General features: G+C 33.5%; 1 protein-coding gene across 3 annotated transcripts in view; it reads left to right on the top strand.

Annotated features, from left to right (window-relative positions):
- Nucleotides 1–21493, top strand: part of KIF20B (kinesin family member 20B) — a 74312-nt gene that overhangs the window by 7948 nt on the left and 44871 nt on the right. For 2 of the 3 annotated variants that reach the window (XM_082854674.1, XM_082854673.1), the window contains exons 3-17: nucleotides 3938–4024; nucleotides 4126–4242; nucleotides 4993–5131; nucleotides 6042–6226; nucleotides 8220–8256; nucleotides 8722–8949; nucleotides 10492–10603; nucleotides 11628–11699; nucleotides 11786–11932; nucleotides 12589–12751; nucleotides 13310–13600; nucleotides 17501–17640; nucleotides 17922–18060; nucleotides 18898–19126; nucleotides 19919–19971. In XM_082854674.1, coding sequence (XP_082710800.1) covers nucleotides 3938–4024; nucleotides 4126–4242; nucleotides 4993–5131; nucleotides 6042–6226; nucleotides 8220–8256; nucleotides 8722–8949; nucleotides 10492–10603; nucleotides 11628–11699; nucleotides 11786–11932; nucleotides 12589–12751; nucleotides 13310–13600; nucleotides 17501–17640; nucleotides 17922–18060; nucleotides 18898–19126; nucleotides 19919–19971 — 2139 coding nt within the window. The remainder of the gene's footprint in view (nucleotides 1–3937; nucleotides 4025–4125; nucleotides 4243–4992; nucleotides 5132–6041; nucleotides 6227–8219; nucleotides 8257–8721; nucleotides 8950–10491; nucleotides 10604–11627; nucleotides 11700–11785; nucleotides 11933–12588; nucleotides 12752–13309; nucleotides 13601–17500; nucleotides 17641–17921; nucleotides 18061–18897; nucleotides 19127–19918; nucleotides 19972–21493) is intronic. The other variant, XM_082854675.1, reaches the window with a different exon arrangement.

The raw sequence follows: 21493 nt of genomic DNA, 5'->3' as shown, positions 1-21493 counted from the left end.
AGCATTTGGTGTTGTCAGTGTTCAGATTTTGGCCATTCTGATAGGTGGGTAGTGATATCTCTTTTTAATTTGCATTTTCCTGATGACATACAGTGTGGAACATCTTTTTATATGCTATTTTTCCTCTGTATATCTTATTTGGTAAGGTGTCTGGTAAGGTATTTGGCCCATTTTAATCAGTTTGTGTTCTTATTGTTGAATTTTAAGAGTTCTTTGTATATTTTGGTAATAGTCCTTTATTTGATATATATTTTTGCACATATTTTCTCCCAGTCTTTTCATTCTCTTTACTATGTCTTTCACAAAGCAGAAAACTTTAATTTTAACGAAGCCCAACTTATCAATTATTCCTTTCATAGATCATTTCTTTGGCATTGAATCACAAAAGTCATTGCCAAAGCCAAGGTCATCCAGATATTTTAAGTTATTTTTGTGAAGGGTGTAAAGTCTATGTCTAGGTTAATTTTTTTGCATATGGATGTCCAGTTGTTCCAGCACCATTTGTTGAAGAGACTGTCTGCTCCATTGTATTGCCTTTGCTTCTTTGTCAAACATCAGTTGTCTATATTCATGTGGATCTATTCCTAGGCTCTCTTCTGTTCCCTTGCTTCTGTTCTTTTGCCGGTGCTACACTATCTTGGTTACTGTAGCTTTATAACATGTCTTGAAGTTGGGTATTGTCGGTCCTCCAACTTTATTCTTTCAATTTTATGCTGGCTATTATGGGTCATCTTTTTATTTTTAGTCATTCTAATAGGTGTGTATTGGTATCAAATTGATATTTGCATTTACCTAATGTCTAAAGATGTTGAATATGTTTTCATGTGGTTATTTGCCTTTTGTATATCTTTGGAGAAATGTCAATTTAAATCTTTTGCCCATTAAATAAAATTGGATTGTTTTCTTATTGAATCTTAAGTGTTCTTTATGTTTTCCAGATACATCTATCTGTCAGATATGTCCTTTGCAAACATTTCCTCTATGGCTTGTCTTTTCATCCCTTAAGTGTTTTTGGAAGAGAAGTTTTTAATTTTGATGAAGTCCATTTTACCAGTTTGTTCTGTTACTATTGTGCTGTTTGTGGCGTATCTAAGAAATCTTTACCTAACTCAAGGCCACAAAGATTTTCTTCTGTGTTTTCTTTCAGAAGTTTTACAGTTTTAATTTTATATTTAGGTCTATGATCCATTTGGAATCAATTTTTTGCATAATGTGAGGTATATGTTCAAATTCCTATTTTTTTATTGCATATAGATATCCAGTTGTTCTAGCACAGTTTGTTGAAAAAACTATCCTTTCTGTACTGTATTTCCTTTGCACCTTTGTCATAAATTAAATGCCCTTGTATGTGGAGGTTTATTTTTGAATACTGTATGTATTCTGTTTCATTGATCTTTTTGTCTGGCTGCCAATACCCCACTGTTTTGATTACTGTAGCTTTAAAATAAGTGTTGAAATCAGGTGGTAGTGTTAGCCTAGCAAATTTCTTCTTTTTCAGAGTTGTTTTGACTGTCCTAGGTACTTTGTATTTCTCTGTGAGTTTTTAAATGAGCTTTTAAATTTCTTCCAAAAAAAAAAAAAGCCTCCTGTGGTTTTGATTGCAATTCCATTGAATCTGTAGATCAGTTTTGGAAGAATTGACATATTAACAACATTGAGTCTATCAAATAATGAACAAGGTGTATCTCCATTTATTTTGGTCTCCTTTACTTTCTCTGAGCACTGTTTTTTAGTTTTCAGTATATAGGTGTTTCATATCTTTTGTAAGATTTTTCTCTAAGTAGTTCATAATTTTTGAGGTTATCCTAAATGGTATCGCTCTTTAAAATCAACTTCTATTTCTTGCCAGCATGTAGAAAAACAATTGATTTTTGCATTTTGATCTCCTATTATGCTATGTTGCTAAACTCATTTAATAGTTCTAGTAACTTTTTTGAAGATGTCAGATTTTTGTATGTTCGTGTTGTCTGTGAATAAAGATGATTTTATTTCTACCTTGCCATTCTGGATGCTTTTCCTTTTTTTTCCTTTTCCTCCTCCTCTTCCCTTTCTCTCTCTTCCCCAGCCCTTCCTCCTCTTCCTCCACCTCCACCTCCACCTTCACCTGATTACATTGGCTAAAACCTCTAGAACCTCTAGTACCGTGTTGAATAGAAGTGAGAGCAGAAATCCCTGGGTTGTTACTCATCTTGCTACTCATCTTTGATTCAGTCTTGCATCATTAAGTATGATGTTAACTATAGGTATCTTATAAATGCTCTTTATCAGGCTAAGGAAGATCCCTTCTATTCCAGTTTGCTAAGAATTCTTATTATGAATGGATGTTGAATTCATATATCACATTCAAGTCATCATTCAAATGCACTTTTTTTGCATCTATTAGAGATAAAAGTTTCTTCTCATTCTTTTAATGTTTTTAAGTACCCTAATTGATTTTTGAATGCTAAATTGACCTTGCTTTTCTGGGATAAACCATTTTTTGTTAGGATGTACTATCCTGTTTTACATATTAGCTAATATTTTTGTTAGGGGATTTTTGCCTCTTTTTTATTCTGACAGAGAACTTTTATCCAGAATATATTTAAAACACTTACACGTTAATAATAAGAAAACAAACAGTCTAATAAAAATGGACAAAAGATTTGAACAGACACTTCACAAAAGAAGATATTCGTAGGGTCAATATGCACCTGAAAAGGTGCTCAACATCATTAGTCAAAAGGGAAAGGCATAAATTAAAACCACAATCAGATACCACCCTCACACCCACTAGAATGGCTATAATGAAGAAGACTGGCCACACCACCCATTGGTGAGCATGCAGAGCAACTAGAATGTTCATCCATTGCTTGTAGGAATAGAAGATGGTACAACCACTTTGGAGAACGTTTTGCCTCTACTTTTTTTTTTTTCCCGGTACGCGGGCGTCTCACTGCTGTGGCCTCTCCCGTTGCGGAGCACAGGCTCCGGACGCGCAGGCTCAGCGGCCATGGCTCATGGGCCCAGTCGCTCCGCGGCATGTGGGATCTTCCCAGACCGGGGCACGAACCCGTGTCCCTGCATCGGCAGGCGGACTCTCAACCACTGCGCCACCAGGGAAGCCCATGCCTCTATCTTAATTAAGGATATTGTTTTGTAATTTTTTTCTGAGGGTATCTTTGTCAGGTTGTGGTGACCAGGTTATGGCAGACTCAAAATTCGTTGAAAAGTGTTCTCTCTTCCTTTATTTTCTTAAAGAGTTTGTCTTTAATTTGTGTGATTATATCCTTAAATGTTTGAGAGAATTTACCAATGAATTACCAGGGTTTGGAGTTTTTTTGTGGGATTATTTTGTTTGAATGTAAATTTAATTTCTTTAGTAGATATAGGGTTATTCAAATCGTCTACTTCTTGTGTCTTGTTTGGTGAGTTGTGTTTTTCAAGTCATTGTTTCCTTTTTTTAAAAAAAAACCATTAAAACATTTATTTAAAATTATTTTTTAAAAAATGAACTAAGCTCATTTCTTCCTCAAAGGAAGCAGTAAAGAGAATGCCATACAGCAAAAAAAATTCTAAGTGTGTGATGCAATTGAGCATTTGGGTTAATAGACTATTCTGGTTACTTGTGATTTATTCTACATTTCTGTGTTTTAGTGACTTAGAGCCTTGTTATTTGTATTGGTTTTAAAGGTTAGGATCTTATGGCAAAGAAGCATATTGTAAACTTCAAGTATAAATATAGAAGGCAGAGGAAATTGAGTCTTTTGTGGTATTTTTGTTTTTTTAAAAACAGATTTATTTTTCTTTTAACATATAAAGTGGTTAAAAACAGAAGAGTCACTGTTTGCTTAGAGGTTTTGTATAATCTCAGATTGTTTTATAGCAATCAGCCACTTTAAAGAAAGATGATCTCTGAAAAGCCATATTTTTTATTTTTAAAATATTTTCTCCTTTTAAGGCAAACAGTTTGGAATCCAAAGATTATCTCCAGGTTTGTCTTCGAGTAAGACCATTGACACAGTCAGAAAAAGAACATGAGTCTGAGGTTTGTGTTGAATTTAATATGTTTTACTTCCATTAAATGGGCAAAATACCATTGTTTTAATTTACTTATTGTTAGTTTTTATTTATTTATTTGTGTTCTAGGGCTGTGTGTATATTCTGGATTCACAGACCATTGTGCTGAAGGATCCTCAAAGTATCCTTGGTCGATTAAGTGAGAAAAGCTCTGGGCAGATGGCACAGACATTCAGTTTTTCCAAGGTAGGTACCCATGTGAAATGGAAGATTTTTCTTTTCAGGAAAAGAAACTTGGCTTAGGCTAAATTGCTACCTAATTATATATAATGAACTATATACATCTTGTGCTTATGAAACTTAGATCTTAGGTACTGGTATTTTTTTCTCAATGGTAGGACTCAAATTTCAGGTGTGTAAATATATAATTGGAAGTGAGAAAATCTTTGTAGAGTTCTTGCAATCTTTTTTTGGTGGAGGGAAGTATCCTTTTCAAAATCTAGATGAAAAGGTATTGGTTGGGGGCTTCCCTGGTGGCGCAGTGGTTGAGAATCTGCCTGCCAATGCAGGGGACACGGGTTCGAGCCCTGGTCTGGGAGGATCCCACTTTGCCGCGGAGCAGCTGGGCCCGTGAGCCACAACTACTGAGCCTGCGCTCCGCGACAAGAGAGGAAGCGACAGTGAAAGGCCCACGCACCGCGATGAAGAGTGGCCCCCGCTTGCCACAACTAGAGAAAGCCCTCGCATAGAAACGAAGATCCAACACAGCCAAAAAAAAAGAAAGTTATTGGTTGGGTCAGATTTCTATCTTGAAAGCTTTTTGAAAGTAGTTAAACTAGCAGGTGTATTTGTGGGAATTGGGGATATGGCAACTATTTTAAGAATGAATCTTGTAGGACAAATCTTTTAAATATTAAAAACATGAAAGGGTAGAACTCATTGTGGATATTAACTTGAACATTCTAAAAAGATTTTTTTTAAAAAATGCTTGTTTAGGTTTTTGGCCCAGAAACTACACAGAAGGAATTCTTCCAGGGCTGCATTCTACAGCCAGTTAAAGACCTCTTGAAAGGACAAAGTCGGCTGATTTTTACTTATGGGCTAACCAATTCAGGAAAAACTTATACATTTCAAGGTAAATAGTTTTATTTTTGCTAGAAAGGAAGAAAGAGGCACTAATAATGTACTCATTTTCATAATACTTCTTATAGTTAGTTATGTTTCCATTGCCTAGCACATTTGCTCCATTTTTAATAGTAATAGCATATTGAATGTGTATTGCCAATGGCTTTTAATTCAGATCGACAACTTTACCCATATGTAGAGAATTACATGATGATAAAAACTCAGAAGGGGGCTTCCCTGGTGGTGCAGTGGTTAAGAATCCGCCTGCCAACGCAGGGGACACGGGTTCGAGCCCTGGTCTGGGAAGATCCCACATGCCACGAAGCAGCTAAGCCTGTGCGCCACAACTACTGAGGCTGCGCTCTAGAGCCCGTGAGCCACAACTACTGAGCCTGTGTGCCACAACTACGGAAGCCCACGCACCTAGAGCCCATGCTCTGCAGCAAGAGAAGCCACTGCAATGAGAAGCCCACGCACCACAACGAAGAGTAGCCCCTGCTTGTTGCAACTAGAGAAAGCCCGTGTGTAGCAACGAAGACCTGACGCAGCCAAAAATAAATAAATAAATAAATTTAAAAAAAAAACCTTAGAAAAAGGATTGATGTGACATAGGGAATGAAGCATGGATAACCAGGGAAACACTTTATATTTTATTTTACTTTTATACTTTGTGATAATGAATGATAGCCAATCTTAAAGCCTGATCTGAATGTAAAATTTCAGGGTTTGCATCAGAATAATAGTTGATAAAATGTCAACTATACAGTGAAGACCAAAATGATGGAAAACCGAGTAATCCTTCAACTTCTCTCACTTTTGTCTCAGCTTTTCACTCTTGCCTGTGAGTGGTATAAAAGGAGCCTTGGTAGGTCAAGAATGTTTTTTCCTAAGAGAGTATAAAACAAAAATTCTCTTCATAGGCACAGAAGAAAATATTGGCATTCTACCTCGAACTTTGAATGTATTATTTGATAGTCTTCAGGAAAGACTGTGTACAAAGATGACCCTTAAACCACATAGGTCCAGAGAATACTTACGTTTATCACCAGACCAAGAGAAAGAAGAAGTAGCTAGCAAAAGTGCATTGCTTCGACAAATTAAAGAGGTATGGGAGTATTTTAGTATGTAAAATATACATAATTCTGACCTTTTAGTAGCTCTTTAGTTTGTTTCAGCCTATATTGGACTGTTTTGTGGTGCTTGTGGCTATTGTCTTTTCTTTTTGAGAAAAGTATTAAAAGCTTTTTTGAAGTCATCTCTTCTTATTTCATACTGTACAAACAGCAGAAATGTTCAAACAATACAAATGTAAATGGTTCTTAAATCTTTTTTGGTTGCTGTAGAAACAGCAACTTTCTATATAATGATTTTTTAAAATTCTTTTTTTTAATTGTAAAAGTAATATGTATACACAAAATCTAAACAAGAGAATGTGAAAAATAAAAGTGAAAATTTCCTATAGTTCCATTCCTGAAGAGAAAACCAATATTAGGAGATATGAACATATCCTTTTTGATCTTTTTCTCTCTGTACACACAAAAAAATCTATGTACAGAGCTTTCTGTATGTGTCTATATATACACACAGAAACATAGTCATATATAGTTGCATATATCTTCATATCTTTTTCTCTATATGTAGGATATGGTCTTTTTTTTTTTTGCGGTACACAGGCCTCTCACTGTCATGGCCTCTCCCGTTGCGGAGCACAGGCTCCGGACACATAGGCCCAGCGGCCATGGCTCACGGGCCCAGCCGTTCTGCGGCATGTGGGATCCTCCCGGACCGGGGCACGAACCTGCGTCCGCTGCATTGGCAGGTGGACTCTCAACCACTGCGCCACCAGGGAAGCCCTGGTCTTTTTTTTTTTAACAAAAATGAGATTTTATTATACAGACATTCTGTAACTTGCTCTTTCATTTAACATGTCGTAAATCTTTTACTACCTTAATTCATGTGTCTTATCTGTTAGGTTATGTTTTTTCCTCATTCTTCTTTTTAATAGTTTTTTATTTAATAATTTTTTTTTTATAAAGTATACTTGTCTATTTATTCCTTCTTTGCCTTGTGGATTTTGTGTTATGCTTTCAGACATTTATTTTATCTATTTAAAATTGTTAAAAACTATTAACAGTCTTTATAAATATATTCAAAACACTGATGGGGATTTTCTTCTTAAAGTAATTTAGAAATCAGTGTTTCAAGGTAATAAAATATTGTTGCTCAGTGGAGAGCAAAGTTCAGAATCCATGATTATGGTCTCTGCAAGTAAAATTTTGAGTATTTTAACAAAATTTATGGAGATTGGTGGATAATTGCATGGATAATTCATAGAGGAAATTAAAGTCATTAATAATGAGAAAAACTTTCCCTAACAAGTTACCTGGTTAAAACAAAATATTATTTTGCCTATGAAATTATTAAAATTTTAAAAACTTGAGATATGCACTTTTTTTAAAAGTTCTTTTTATTGAGGTATAGTCAATGTACAATATTATAGAAGTTTCAGGTGTACGATGTGAAATACACACTTTCACTTTCATATATTGATTGTAAAATGTGTCTCTCCAAAGCAATTTGGCAATACTATACTAAGAGTGAGAACTTTAAAATAAGTTCATATTTTCATCCACCAATTCAGATTTAGGTATATGGCCTAAGGGAACAATTAAATTACAGAAGAAAAAAATAATATATTAAGATGTTTATCTTAGTATTATTTAGTTAAGTCATTTCACATCACATCTCTTCAGTTAGGCAGCCACCAAATGTTTACAAATAATTTTTAATTATAGAGAGAAAAAGCTTACAATGGAATAAGTGTAGGGAAAAATATAGAAGGGAATATATTGAAATTTTACTAGTAATTGCCTCTGAGTGGCGGTGATTATATATGATGATATTCTCTTTAATATTTTCTGTGGTTTCCCAAATTTCCTATTATTAGGATGTATTATTTCACTAGGAAGGAAATTAATAGAGGTCGTTGAATTGAGTAGATGAAAGGCAGGTGGCTTACTTGGATAGGTAATTAATAAGCTGGTTATTTAATCTTAACTAACAATGTTTTTTAACTTTTTAAAAAAAATCTTTTTCAGGTTGTTATGCATAATGACAGTTATGATACTCTTTATGGTAAGGTTTCCTTTCTCGTTTACTTTTAAAATGTTGATTATTTGAAAAGCTTTTAATTTTTGAATCACTTCTGGTGATTTAATTTCTTTAATAAACAGTAATACTTGGAAAATGGTACATAACTATATGAAACATCAGTCATTGTAAAGTTTTATTTTGACTTAATAAATAAGTCCCTTTCACTGGTTAACTTGCATGTTGTTTCGAGAGAGACACTATTTTTCCTTTGTCCTTCATGTTTAATTTTTATGTAAAATTATTTTTACATTTATTAGTGTATTTGCAGAAAAGAAAAGAAAGATAAGCGGATTTTGGTTAATACAAATATTTATATCTGCTTTGGTCCAAAAAGTTTTTAACATTGCTGGTCAAAAGATTAAGGATACTTAGTTTTTCAAGTCCAGGAGTCTTGATCTATCCTATTGTCTCGTTTAATTTTGTGATTATCTTTTTTATTTTCTGTAGGAAGTTTAACAAACTCTTTGAATATCCCAGAGTTTGAAGAGTCCGTGAGAGACTGTGAACACGCGAGCTTGAATATGGATAATAATATAAAATTTTCTGTGTGGGTTTCTTTCTTTGAGATTTACAATGAATGTATTTATGATTTGTTTGTTCCTGTCTCATCTAAATTCCAAAAGAGAAAGATGCTACGCCTTTCCCAAGATGTAAAGGGCTATTCTTTTATAAAAGGTATACTAGTGAGTATTTTTTACTTTATTGCTCTGAAATTCCTTTCTAGGCTTTGTTGTAGGAAAGCAGACTGGAAATTGAAAATTTTTATACTAATTATTTTTTATTTTTTAATCTATTTATTTTTGGCCGCATTGGGTCTTCGTTGCTGTGCACGGGCTTTCTCTAGTTGTGGCGAGCAGGGGCTGCTCTTCGTTGCAGTGCACGGGTTTCTCATTGTGGTGGCTTCTCTTGTTGCAGAGCACGGGCTCTAGGCACGTGGGCTTCTGAAGTTGTGGCACACGGGCTCAGTAGTTGTGGCTCGTGGGCTCTAGAGCACAGGCTCAGTAGTTGTGGTGCTCGGGCGTAGTTGCTCTGTGGCATGTGGTATCTTCCCGGACCAGGGCTCGAACCCGTATCCCCTGCGTTGGCAGGCGGATTCTTAACCACTTCACCACCAGGGAGGTCCTGTATACTGATTATTAACATCAAGATAATAGTTTGTGCTTTGAAAGTATGTTTTGGTATGTTAATTAAACTTGAAGGTGAAGGGGTCTAGTTTAATGTTGTATTTGCTAGAGTATTATTGATTGGATTTTAGGGAATGGGAAAAGCTGTGTGTGTGGGTATTCACATTATTCTGCTGCTTTGTAACAGTGTTCAAACTTCAGAGCCATGTATCAGTAAATGTTTCTGTTCCATAGTGCTGTTTTTCCAACCTTTTAAAAATCACTACCCCACAGTAGGAAATACATATTAATAACATCATGATCCTGTACCTGCATATGTATATATATACATATATACAATTGAAAAGTTTCATTAATTATACTTACCCTTACTACAAGGAATGCACTTTGTTGTTTTCTATATTGTACCTCATTTTTACAAAATGCTAGTTGTGACTCAATAAATTTGACTTCATGACTCACAAATGAATTGCAGTCTATAATGTCTCATAGCTAGGTAATTTTCTAGGTTTAATCTGTAATATATTTTGTCTTTTTCTTTCTGCATGTCTAATTCTAAGGAATCTTACCTATTTTTAATTTTCCCTTTGGCAGATTCTGCTGAAGAACATTTACTTTCTGTGTTTGTACTACTTAAATACTGGAAAATCATTATAATATCCTCTTCTTGCATACTTCTTTTTTTATATTTATTTATTTATTTATTTGGCTGCATTGGGTCTTAGTTGTGGCATGCGGGATTTTCATTGCAGCGCGTGGGCCTCTCTCTAGTTGTGGCGTGTGGGCTCTAGAGCGTGCGGGCTTAGTTGCCCCATGGCATGTGGGATCTGAGTCCCCCGACCAGAGATTGAAACCACGTCCCCTGCATTGGAAGGCGGATTCTTAACCACTACACCACCAGGGAAGTCCCTTGTGTAATTCTTTTCTAATGGAGTATGGAATAGCTGCGTTGACTATACCTAGGGCGTGTTATTAAAAGAAAGATTTTATTATATGTCTTTGGGAAAGAGATTACATATCTTCAAAGAGATTACATTGTACTGCAAATGCTGTGTTTTTATAAATTGATATGTGTCCTCTTTATTTTTTAAAGATCTACAGTGGGTTCAAGTATCTGATTCCAAAGAAGCATATAGACTTTTAAAACTAGGAATAAAGCACCAGAGTGTTGCTTTCACAAAACTGAACAATGCTTCCAGTAGAAGGTAAGGAGTAAGCCCTGTGGTGTAAGCCTGAGGTGTGCTAATTTAAACACAACTAATTTAAGATTAAAGTGGACAGTAGGTTCTCTGATATATTAAATGAATTCATAGGCATAAAAACATTCTGTAAACTGAAGAGCACTAAACACATAAGATTATCAGGACTGTTTCTTGTTCTAACGTAAGATTTACTAATTTACACTCAGTCTGAGGTATTTTTACTCTTTCTGTATGTGAATATCTAAACTCAGTATTTTAGTTACCTGTAATGGTGGACTTTTCTCTGTGTTTTTCCTACTTACTGCATGAACAGAGACACTGTATGCATACTGAGTTGGGCCAAAATCTCAAAGGGCTAAGGAAGGATTTTTTTTAATGTTTATGATATATGATACATGATATACATATCATGTATCATATATAATATGTGATATACATATCATATATCATATATGTATGATATATATTTTTGCATAGCTAAAGAAAAAGGAAGGATGTTTTTGATAGAAGGGATTGGTGGATGAGAGACAAAAGAAAATAAGTTTAAGTTTATACTTAAAACAGGTTTTCTCTTAAGGGGGAAAGAACCCTGTCCCCCATGTGTGGAGTGAAGGTAATATATAATCCAGATAAGCCTGTATTTAGGCCAGATGTATACTTTGCTTTAGGTATATATTCAAAGTAGATTAGCTGTAAATAATACCATTTTAACTAGTAATATCTCTGCAAGCAAATTGAGACTTTATTATAAATGATTTCATTAATAGAAATAAGAAGAGGAGTAGGTTTGAAGGATTTGGGGCTAAGTGCAAGAAAGATAAGATATTTGGTTTTAGGTAGTTGGGTGGTATGTAGGTGATAGTGGAGCACTGAATTGAAATATCTGACAGCTAGTTGGAGAATGCAGCGCTGGAGCTATGGCTAGTATTAGGATATAAATAGATGTTGATTTAGATGCTTGTCTCCTATTTAGAATGCAGAAATTAAAAGTGAACGATAATATTTGATCTTTGTTTACTTCTTTTAGTCACAGCATATTCACTATTAGAGTATTACAGATTGAAGAATCGGAAATGCCTCGTGTAATGCGAGTCAGTGAGTAAGTTGAGCATTCTTTAAATTGTAATTATTCTGAATTGTTTTGTTTTGAAGAATTTTTTAAAGTTTTTTTTTTTTTTTTTTTAGATTGTCTTTATGTGATCTTGCTGGTTCAGAACGAAGCATGAAGACACAGAATGAAGGTGAAAGGTTAAGAGAGACTGGGAACATCAACGCTTCTTTATTGACTCTGGGAAAGTGTATCAATGTTTTGAAGAACAGTGAAAAATCAAAGTAAGAGTTGCTGAACATGTTATTAGCATATTAAGTATTACAATATTTAGACCTTCAGCTTTGCTGGTTTTAGAAAGTTCTCTTGTTTTTAACTTGCTTCTTATGACTATACATGGATTGTAATTAAAATTACTTAGAAATCTTGGCTAAAAAAAATGATAGAAATAAAAAAAAATGTCAGTCAATGCCAGTGGCTCATCAAGTAAACACAATATTTTCCATAGCAAATATATATCAACAAACATCTTGGATAGTAAGCTTCTGATGATGCTGGTTTAGCATCTAAAACCACGTTATTCTTATTAATGCATTCTGTTTTTCTAGATGTGATAGATTTCTGCATTAATTATGAATCAGCCTATACCATTTCTAGTTAAGGTGTATATATTGCGTAATTGGCCTACACTAGAAAACACAACCCAATTCAATGTGACTTTCTTTACATTTTGCCTAGTATTAGAATTACTATTATAACTAGTAGTAGTATTTAAAGAAAACAACATGAATAAACAGAAAATGATTATTATGGGTGGAACTAATTATTAACCTAGAATTTAAGTCCATGATAGCTATATTATTTCTTTGTAAAATTTATCAGCATACTGACTTCATGAGATATGTTTTAACTTACAGTTTTTTGAAAAATTTTTCCGTAGGTTTCAACAGCATGTGCCTTTTCGGGAAAGTAAACTGACCCACTATTTTCAAAGTTTTTTCAATGGTAAAGGGAAAATATGTATGATTGTCAACATCAGCCAATGTTTTCTTGCCTACGATGAGACACTCAATGTGTTGAAGTTCTCAGCCATTGCACAAAAAGTAAATATAATTAAATTTCTGCACAATTTTATTAAGCTTCTTATCATTAGAGTATTAATTATTTTTTTCTTGGAGTAGTTAATACATTTTGCACTAGCTCTAAACCTAGAAAATAACTGAAAATTTAAAATGTAATACTTGATCAAGTAGTAGGACATAGGAAAAATATTCAAAGTAACCCCTGCTTAAGAGTAAAATGACCTCAGTAATAAATAAACTTACCCATTACAAATTTCGAGTAATTCTTGCAGCAAATTGTCAGCTCTGCTGTCCATCTGGTTCATTTAGTGGCTAATCAGGAAACACCCTGCTAGGAATAGTATTGATACTAAGAACTTAACCCAGGAAAGTAAATTAATCTGTAGTATACATGTGTAATTAGCTTTTTTCTTATCAAATATTTACTTAAGGATGCTAGTTCCTTCTTGCATGTTTGTTTGCATTGTTTTTGTTTTTTAATTCTCAAGTTGTCATTTGACTTAAATTTACAAAATTTTTGTTTTGTGTGGACAGTTCTTGCCTTTTCTGTTTTAAAAGTTACATTGAATATTTTAACAGGTTTGTGTTCCAGACACTTTAAATTCCTCTCAAGAGAAATCATTTGGACCTGCCAAATCTTCTCAAGATGTATCACTAGATACTAATAGTTCAGATAATAAAATACTAAATGAAAAGAGATCCACAATTTCATGGGAAAGTAGTCTAGAAGACGTGGTGGAAGATGAAGATTTGGTTGAGGATCTAGAAAAAGCTGAAGAAAAGCAAAATGTGGAAAGTGAATTTACTGATGAAGATCTAGATAAAACATTAGAGGATGATAAGGCTTTCAGTAGCCATGAGGAGAAGAGAGTATGTATTAAGAACTCATACTTCTAAATTTGGCTTATTTATTATTCTGAAGTTAGGGTTAATAATTCTTAAGGCTGTTTCTCTCATTTTTTTAACAATACACTAATTTTGTCTTTCATCTTCATATTTTGAAAATTTTCACATCCACAGAAAGAATAATACAATGAATACACATTTGCACTTCACCTGAATTTGCCAGTTGTTAACATTTTATCGTATTTACTTTAATTCTTTCTGTGAGTGTGTGAATACACATCTTTTTGGTGTATCATTTGAAAACAAGATGCAGACGTAATGACACCTTACAAATAACTACTTCAGCATGTTTCCCAAGAACGTGGACATTTTCCTCATGATCAAAAGACTATTTTCATACCTAAGCAATTTCACATTGATAAAATAAAGTAATGTTATATTGTCCATATTGAGATTTATCCAGTGGTCAGTATTTCCTTTATAGCCACTTTGTTATTGATCTACAACCAAAGTTAATACATTGCTTTTGATTATCATGTTTCTTTAGTTAATCTCTAATCTAGTGTAGATGTTTTTGAAAAATTGTGGTGAGTTGTCTTGTAGAGTATCTCCAGTCTGGATCTGTCTTATTACTTCCTGATTCAGGTTTAACACTTTAGATAAGCCTATTCATAGGTGAAGTTGTGAATTTCCCATTACATCACATCAGGAGGCAGCTGATGTCTGATTTCCCCATTTTTGGTGATGCTAAATTTTGCTTATTTGGCTAAGGTTTTGTGTTTAGATCTCTCTTCATTGTAAAAGCGTATCATCTGTGAAGATGCTTTGACACCATGTGAATATCTTGTTCCCCAGTGTCCTTTCACCCAGTGATTTTAGCATATTCCACCAAGCTTTTACTCTGCAGTCGTAAGTACAATTGTGCAAAACGTCTGCCCAGTACTGATTATCCTATTTATTCAAAAACAAAAATTATTTGGTTGTCTTATATTTATGGTAAACAAATAAGATTTAATGGTGGTTCTTTTTTTTTTTAATTAATTAATTTATTTTTGGCTGCGTTTTGTCTTGGTTCCTGCACGCGGGCTTTCTTTAGTTGCGGCGAGCGGGGGCTACTCTTAGTTGTGGTGTGTGGGCTTATTGCAGTAGCTTCTCTTGTTGTGGAGCATGGACTCTAGGCGCGCGGGCTCACAGGCTCTAGAGCACAGGCTCAGTAGTTGTGGCTTACGGGCTTAGTTGCTCCGTGGCATGTGGGCTCTTCCCGGATCCGGGCTTGAACCGGTGTCCCCTGCCTTGGCAGGCAGATTCTTAACCACTGAACCACCAGGGAAGCCCAGTGGCAGTTCTTTTATCCTCTGTCCAAATACAATTCACACATATATTTAAGTTGTTATTAATCCTGAAATGTAGATCATGTCCACAGTACCAGTTCCCCTCATTAACTGGTCATAACTATTGCATATGTATACATGGAGTATTCTTACCAGCGTCACAGGAACACTAGTAATCCTGTGCTCATGGATGTGCTTCAGTGGTATTGCCACATCTGACATCATAGTACTCTTTTGGACTGTAGAAGTCTAAGTAGATGGATGATGTATTGAGTTAAATACTCTCATTTTAATAGTTTATTTCAGTGTCCCTGAAAGCTATAGTTGTGCCTGTGTTGTTTGGAAATGAAAATGAAAGCTTCAGATGCCACTAGTCTCAGTTAATCTGGTTACTATGTGATTGGACCTTGTTTACCTTGGATCTCTGTAATGTAGTACTTCCCTCAGTGACAAAATGAGCCGTTAATAGTCCTATTTTAGCTTTTATTGATCTTCTCAAAACTGAAGTTTATATAGAATATCCATTAAACTTAAAATGTTAGTAGAATTTCAGAATTTATTAGGGAAGAATAGTGTAGTTTATAAAGGATTATGTAGTGTAAATGCATATCTTATAATGTTGACTAGGTACTTTATTTTTATTTATTTATTTATTTTATGACTAGGAACTTTAAAATTAAAATTTAATCGAGGTTTTTTCCTAATATTTTAAAAAATGATTATAGACTTTGCATGCTTTACATTATTAGCATTTTAATTAGAGGATTGTATTAAAGATCATTATGAAATATATTGATATTAGCATATTTACACTTACAATTCATTTAACTAGGCTAACCAACCAGAATTTTTTTCACCAAAAACTTTGTCAGATGCTAACAATGATAGAAAACTAATTGTTGTTGAGAATTATTGAAAGAAACCAATTTTCCAAGGTTTCCCACATTCATGCAGATTTCTCTAAGTCTCCCACATTTCTTCTTCAGTAGTTATTATTTATTATTTTAAACAGTGGGAAAGTCTGTGGTTATTCAAAATTATAAAAGTATTATATAACCTTGGTGGAATCTAGGAAAAGAAAAAAAATAATTAAATATAGATCTCTCTCTAATCTACTGCTCACGTTAGTAGGTTTTTACTATACATTATACTATTGTAACCTAATTTTCTTCACTTAAAAATAAATTGTGAAAAGTATGAATTATATATATGTCATCATAATTCATTACAGTAGTTTACTGTATGATGGTACCATAGTTGAACCCATCTCTTTGACTGTTGAGCTGGGTTTCACTTTTTCTTTATTTACATACAACCACTCACTGTTGCAAAAAACACAGTGACCATTCTTACAGCCAAAATGCTGGGTCCTATTATATAATTAATTCCTCAGTATAAGTTCTTAGAAGCAGAATTTCAAAGTCAGGATATCTATAGAAATATTTTCAAATACAAAATCGAAAAACTGAAAGATCTGTAACTTTGAGAGAGTTTATTAATTTATTATTGAGAAACTTTAATCAAAAGCCTTGAAAAAGAATATTAGGCTTTTTTCTTGAATGCTATAATTTATTACATATCTATACTGGCTATGATGTCAAGTTGTAATTGCCTTATTGTTCATTGTCTGTATTACGTGATTAATTATGTATGTGCTTTCAAAGACAGAGTTGTTGCTCACATTTGAATAGTTATAAAAGCCCAATAGGATAAGTTTTAAAATTTATTTTATTATTTATTTATTTATTTTTGGCTGTGTTGGGTCTTTGTTGCTGTGTGCGGACTTTCTCTAGTTGTGGCGCGCGGGCTTCTCATTGCGGTGGCTTCACTTGTTGCGGAGCACGGGCTCTAGGTGCACGGCCTCAGTAGTTGTGGCTCGCGGGCTCTAGAGCACAGGCTCAGTAGTTGTGGCTCACGTGCTCTAGAGTGCAGGCTCAGAAGTTGTGGCACATGGGCTTAGTTGTTCTGCGCCATGTGGGATCTTCCCGGACCAGGGCTCGAACCCATGCCCCCCGCATTGGCAGGCGGATTCTTAACCACTGCACCGCCAGGGAAGTCCCCAATAGGTTAAGTTATGTAACATTCTCTTTGTCATTTTGGAACATGTTTGGGGGTTCTTAGTAACTACTCCATATAATACTTCAACTTTATGTTTTGACAGACTAATTTTAAACTCAAACTTAAGCATGTACCACAGACCTGGTCTTTACCTTCTCCACCTAAGAAATGTGGATGCTGCTACCAAGCTTACAGAGGATTGTGTGGATTAAATGAAATAAAATATGAACTCCCCAAAGTAGTTTCTGGTAGATAATAGATGCTCAAATTTTATTTTCTCTTCTTTCTTTGTGTAGCTAGACAGTGAGACATTTGAATTACTGTATATCTGTTTCTAAAACGTGGAGAGGCGTACTTGATTTTTCAGATTAGTTAATCTCTGCAAATACACAATTTAAAGTGAAAATATCGTCTCTAATAAAAGGGTGCTTAATTACAATCTAAATGGAAAAATTTTTATTTTTGAACACTTGCACAGTCTTTCTCTTGGAATATATTTGTTTTTTTAATTAGAATTTTAATATTTATATTTTAGAAACTTTTGGATTTAATAGAAGACTTGAAAAAAAAACTAATAAATGAAAGAAAAGAAAAGTTAACATTGGAATTTAAAATCCGTGAAGAAGTTACACAGGAGTTTACTCAGTATTTGGCTCAACGGGAAGCTGACTTTAAGTAAGTTTTTTCGTTCATGTCCTGGTAAAAATTGAGAATTTTATTTACTTGTTTAAATTTTTTTTTTGGCTTTTTATTTTATATTAGGTGACTTCTGAATTCTGACCTTCATGCAGGCTTGAAAATAGCTGTTACTAATCCCCATGGTGATTGTGAATTATACATGAATGATTATTTAAACTGACTTTTAATTTATAATGTACTTAATCTTAGAAATTTAAAATAAAAGCACAAAGTAGTGCTTTTTCTGTTTCTTAATGGGATTAATTTCTGTTATGAAGGGAAACTCTCCTTCAGGAACGAGAGATATTAGAAGAAAATGCTGAATGTCGTTTGGCTATCTTCAAGGATTTGATTGGTAAATGTGACACTCAAGAAGAACCAAACAATGAAGATCGTGCCGTGAAAGCTGAAACTGAAGTATGTTAACTGAAATATTAAATCCATGAGGTTTAGGTACCAGGATTTAGTATACCACATCAATGATGAGAAATATTAATATACTTTAGAATTAAAACAAAAAAATTAATATGTAGCTTTATTATAATTAAGCATGCTTTGTTAAGAATGTAAGCACAAATAGTTTAAATATAGCTATTGAACTTATAAAAATATATATCTGTTACATTTATATCTCAGTTTGGTGTTGATTGAGTCATTGTGTTGATTGTAGGTAGATACCTTTTTGTCTGATTATGGGATACCCCTCTCAGATTTGTCTTAAACTTAAAGAATTTTAAATGGCTGAGAGACCTAAAGGGTCATTTAGTTCTGTTCTGATTAAAACAAAAACATTTATATATAGAAAGATCACTCTTGCTTGGCTGACTGACCATTCCCTACTACCTGAAACATTATACCTGAAACATTATTTCTCCATAAAAACAATGTCATAAACTATGATAAGTCATTACAGAGCGATTACGATTACCTAGTTCAGGTATACTTTCAGTTATATAATGAGCCTTCAAAGGCTTTGTTCGGCTAGCGCAGGAAACAAATTTCCAGTTTCATAATTCAGACCAAATCCCAAACTATGTCAGGGACACACAATGTTTCATGTTCCGTAGAACAGAAAGTGAGTAATGGAGCACAACTTTTTCATAATTGGAGGTAGTTCTATATAATCTATTTAAAAATTTTAAAGTTGTGAATTTTTTTGCTGTTTATTTTTAAAACTATCTCAATCAGATGATACCGCACTGAAATAGTGAAAGCCACTGTTAACATTAGGTATGTGGATTTTGCTATTTTTAGGAAGGACAGAATTATGTAGGAATTGAAGATATTATTGGTTCTCTTCAAGATGATGTCACTGATATTAAGAAACAGGCTGAAATTGCTCACTTATGTATTGCATCTCTTGCTGACCCCCAGGAAGCTATTGCTTGTTTAGAATTAAAGTTTAATCAAGTTAAAGCTGAATTAGCTAAAACCAAAGAAGAATTAACCAAAACCCAGGAAGAGTTAAAAAAGAGAGAAAATGGTAAGTGGATGTATTTTACCCCATGTAGATGCTATAAATTCATAAAAAGACAGTTGGTAAGTATGAGATTTATGCAGCTTATTTACCAAGTGGCCAGAAAATGATGGCGGTAATGTATTTAATATTTTACCATTTGTTTGAGTTTATAGTAACTTACTAGTACAAATATTTTTTTGCTATTCTTTACTTTTAGACCAATATTACTAGAAAACGGGCTTCTCAAAAAAAACCAAAAACTAAGTATAGCTTTATCAGCAAATTAAGAAATCTCATAGGAAATTGTAAAGCTGTTAACTTTTGTTTATATATATATTATATATTTACTTTAATATAAATATTTTTATATATATAAATATGAATAAATAAATAAATAAATATATATATATATATATATGGTTTGTCACATCTGAGTTTCAAGTGTTAGATGAAATACTCTGCCCTTTTCTGTGTGAAACAAGATGGGTGGAAAATAACAGGTAAGTGATGTCTCATTCTGAAGTGTATCAGAAAGGTACCAGCTAATTCTTTTCTGACATTATACCAGAAATTTTTTACTATTGAGCATATGTGTTTCATTTTTACCCTGAGTTTTGAAAGTGGCTTTTTCAGAAACATTACTCTCTGGTGGTAGAATTTGTAGCTAAGTGCTTGTGTGATTCTAGTGCTATGAAAATTCTTTTTCCTGAGTATAACAATAAAGCATCTACTATAGCAGCTTATGTTTCATGATTATTCAGTGATATATTTTTTTAGGTGCTTAGATATTCATTTTTAATATTCTTATTTTTTCAGAATCAGAAATTAATTTAAATTCATTGGTTCAAGAGCTTGAGAAGTCTATTAAGGTAATACTTTTAAGTTTTATTTTGTCTTGATAAGGAAATTAATAATTAAGTAAAATAAGCAGCATGAATTATGACTAGGTACATCTATTTTAAAAATAAAGTAATAAATGAATGTGATAAAAAAAATTGATGAGCATAAATGCCTTCACCCTCATACCTTTTTCCAAAGATGGCCTCTGGAAAGTTTCTTTAGTCTTTCCAGAAAAGATTTATGTGTGTGTGTGTGTGTGTATGTGTATGTATGTATGTATATATATATATATATATATGAAGCAAACACACTTTTAAAAAAATTTGTACAAATGGGATTGTCGTTCTGTGTCTTGCTTTCTTCCCTTAGAAGACATCTTAGAGATAATTGTATGGCAGCACATACAGATCTATGTCATTCTTTTACTAGGTTTATTGTGTTGGTTAGATATATTTAAATGGTGTTTATTTTGTCTGAAGTTAGTGAGTGTTCTAAAATTTAGGATATGGCCTGAGCAGTGTGCAGCATTGGAATCCTGAAAATCTCTAGCACTTTGTACCTTCAGATCAGATAATTACTCTAAATGGTTGTAGATGAATTTGACATTGATAGATATAAATATGAAATTGCAGGTATACATAGAGGTGAAGTGAATTTAAAGTTCTAAACTTAATATTTTTCCTGACCTTCTCTTAACTTACATTTGTCCTTCTAAAGAACTGAATATTTTAAGATATGATCAGATATAAATAATTCAAGATCTTGGTATCTAATACCCAGTACTTAAAAAGGTAACCAAAATAATGTACTTAGTACAAGACATTACAGCTATTGTTTACACAATTCGTGATCTTTTCCTTTTCCTTTATTTTTTCTAGTTACAAAAATAGCTGCTAGTTGTAAAAATTCAGCTATATTAAACTATGTAAAGTAGAAAGTACAGTAGTACCCCATAATGTCTCTCGTACATCAAAAACAAAACAAAACCAACTTGTCTGGTAGCTCTTTGAGACTTTTATATATATCCATTTTTATAGAACATTTACTATGAACTCTTAAGTTCTTTACATATATTTACTTGTTTAAATCTCAGAACAATCTTATGATGTAGATACTGTTATTTTTTATTTTTATGGAGGTGTCAAATAACTTGCCTAGGGTTAAGAGAACTTAACCTCATGGTGTTGATTAACTGTTGATCTAGGGTCACTGTTCCAAAGGTTGTTTTGAAAGCAGACTCTTTTAATGATTAAAAGCTTGTTTTGCATGGTTCTTTAGCATCCTTCCTACCAAGCATACCCTAGGCAGAAAACATTCCTTTGAATAACTGAGATTTGTGGAGGATGGATTTTCTTGGTGAAAATTGTATAATTTGAAGGAGGAAAAAAATGACTAGGTGATTATGATAGGTCTGAGAGTGGAAGAGGAGACAACTTGAAATTGTCATGGTCTGTTTGAAAACTCAAAGTTTGTCAGAGGTCTGATCCCTCTACCCCAGGATTTTGTCATTTATCAGCAACACCAAGGGACTAATTGTGAAAAAGCATGGAG

The sequence above is a fragment of the Leucopleurus acutus genome (assembly GCF_964270905.1).
Source record: "Leucopleurus acutus genome assembly, chromosome: 14".
Taxonomy (NCBI): Eukaryota; Metazoa; Chordata; class Mammalia; order Artiodactyla; family Delphinidae; genus Leucopleurus; species Leucopleurus acutus.
This window is presented reverse-complemented; position numbering and strand designations above follow the sequence as displayed.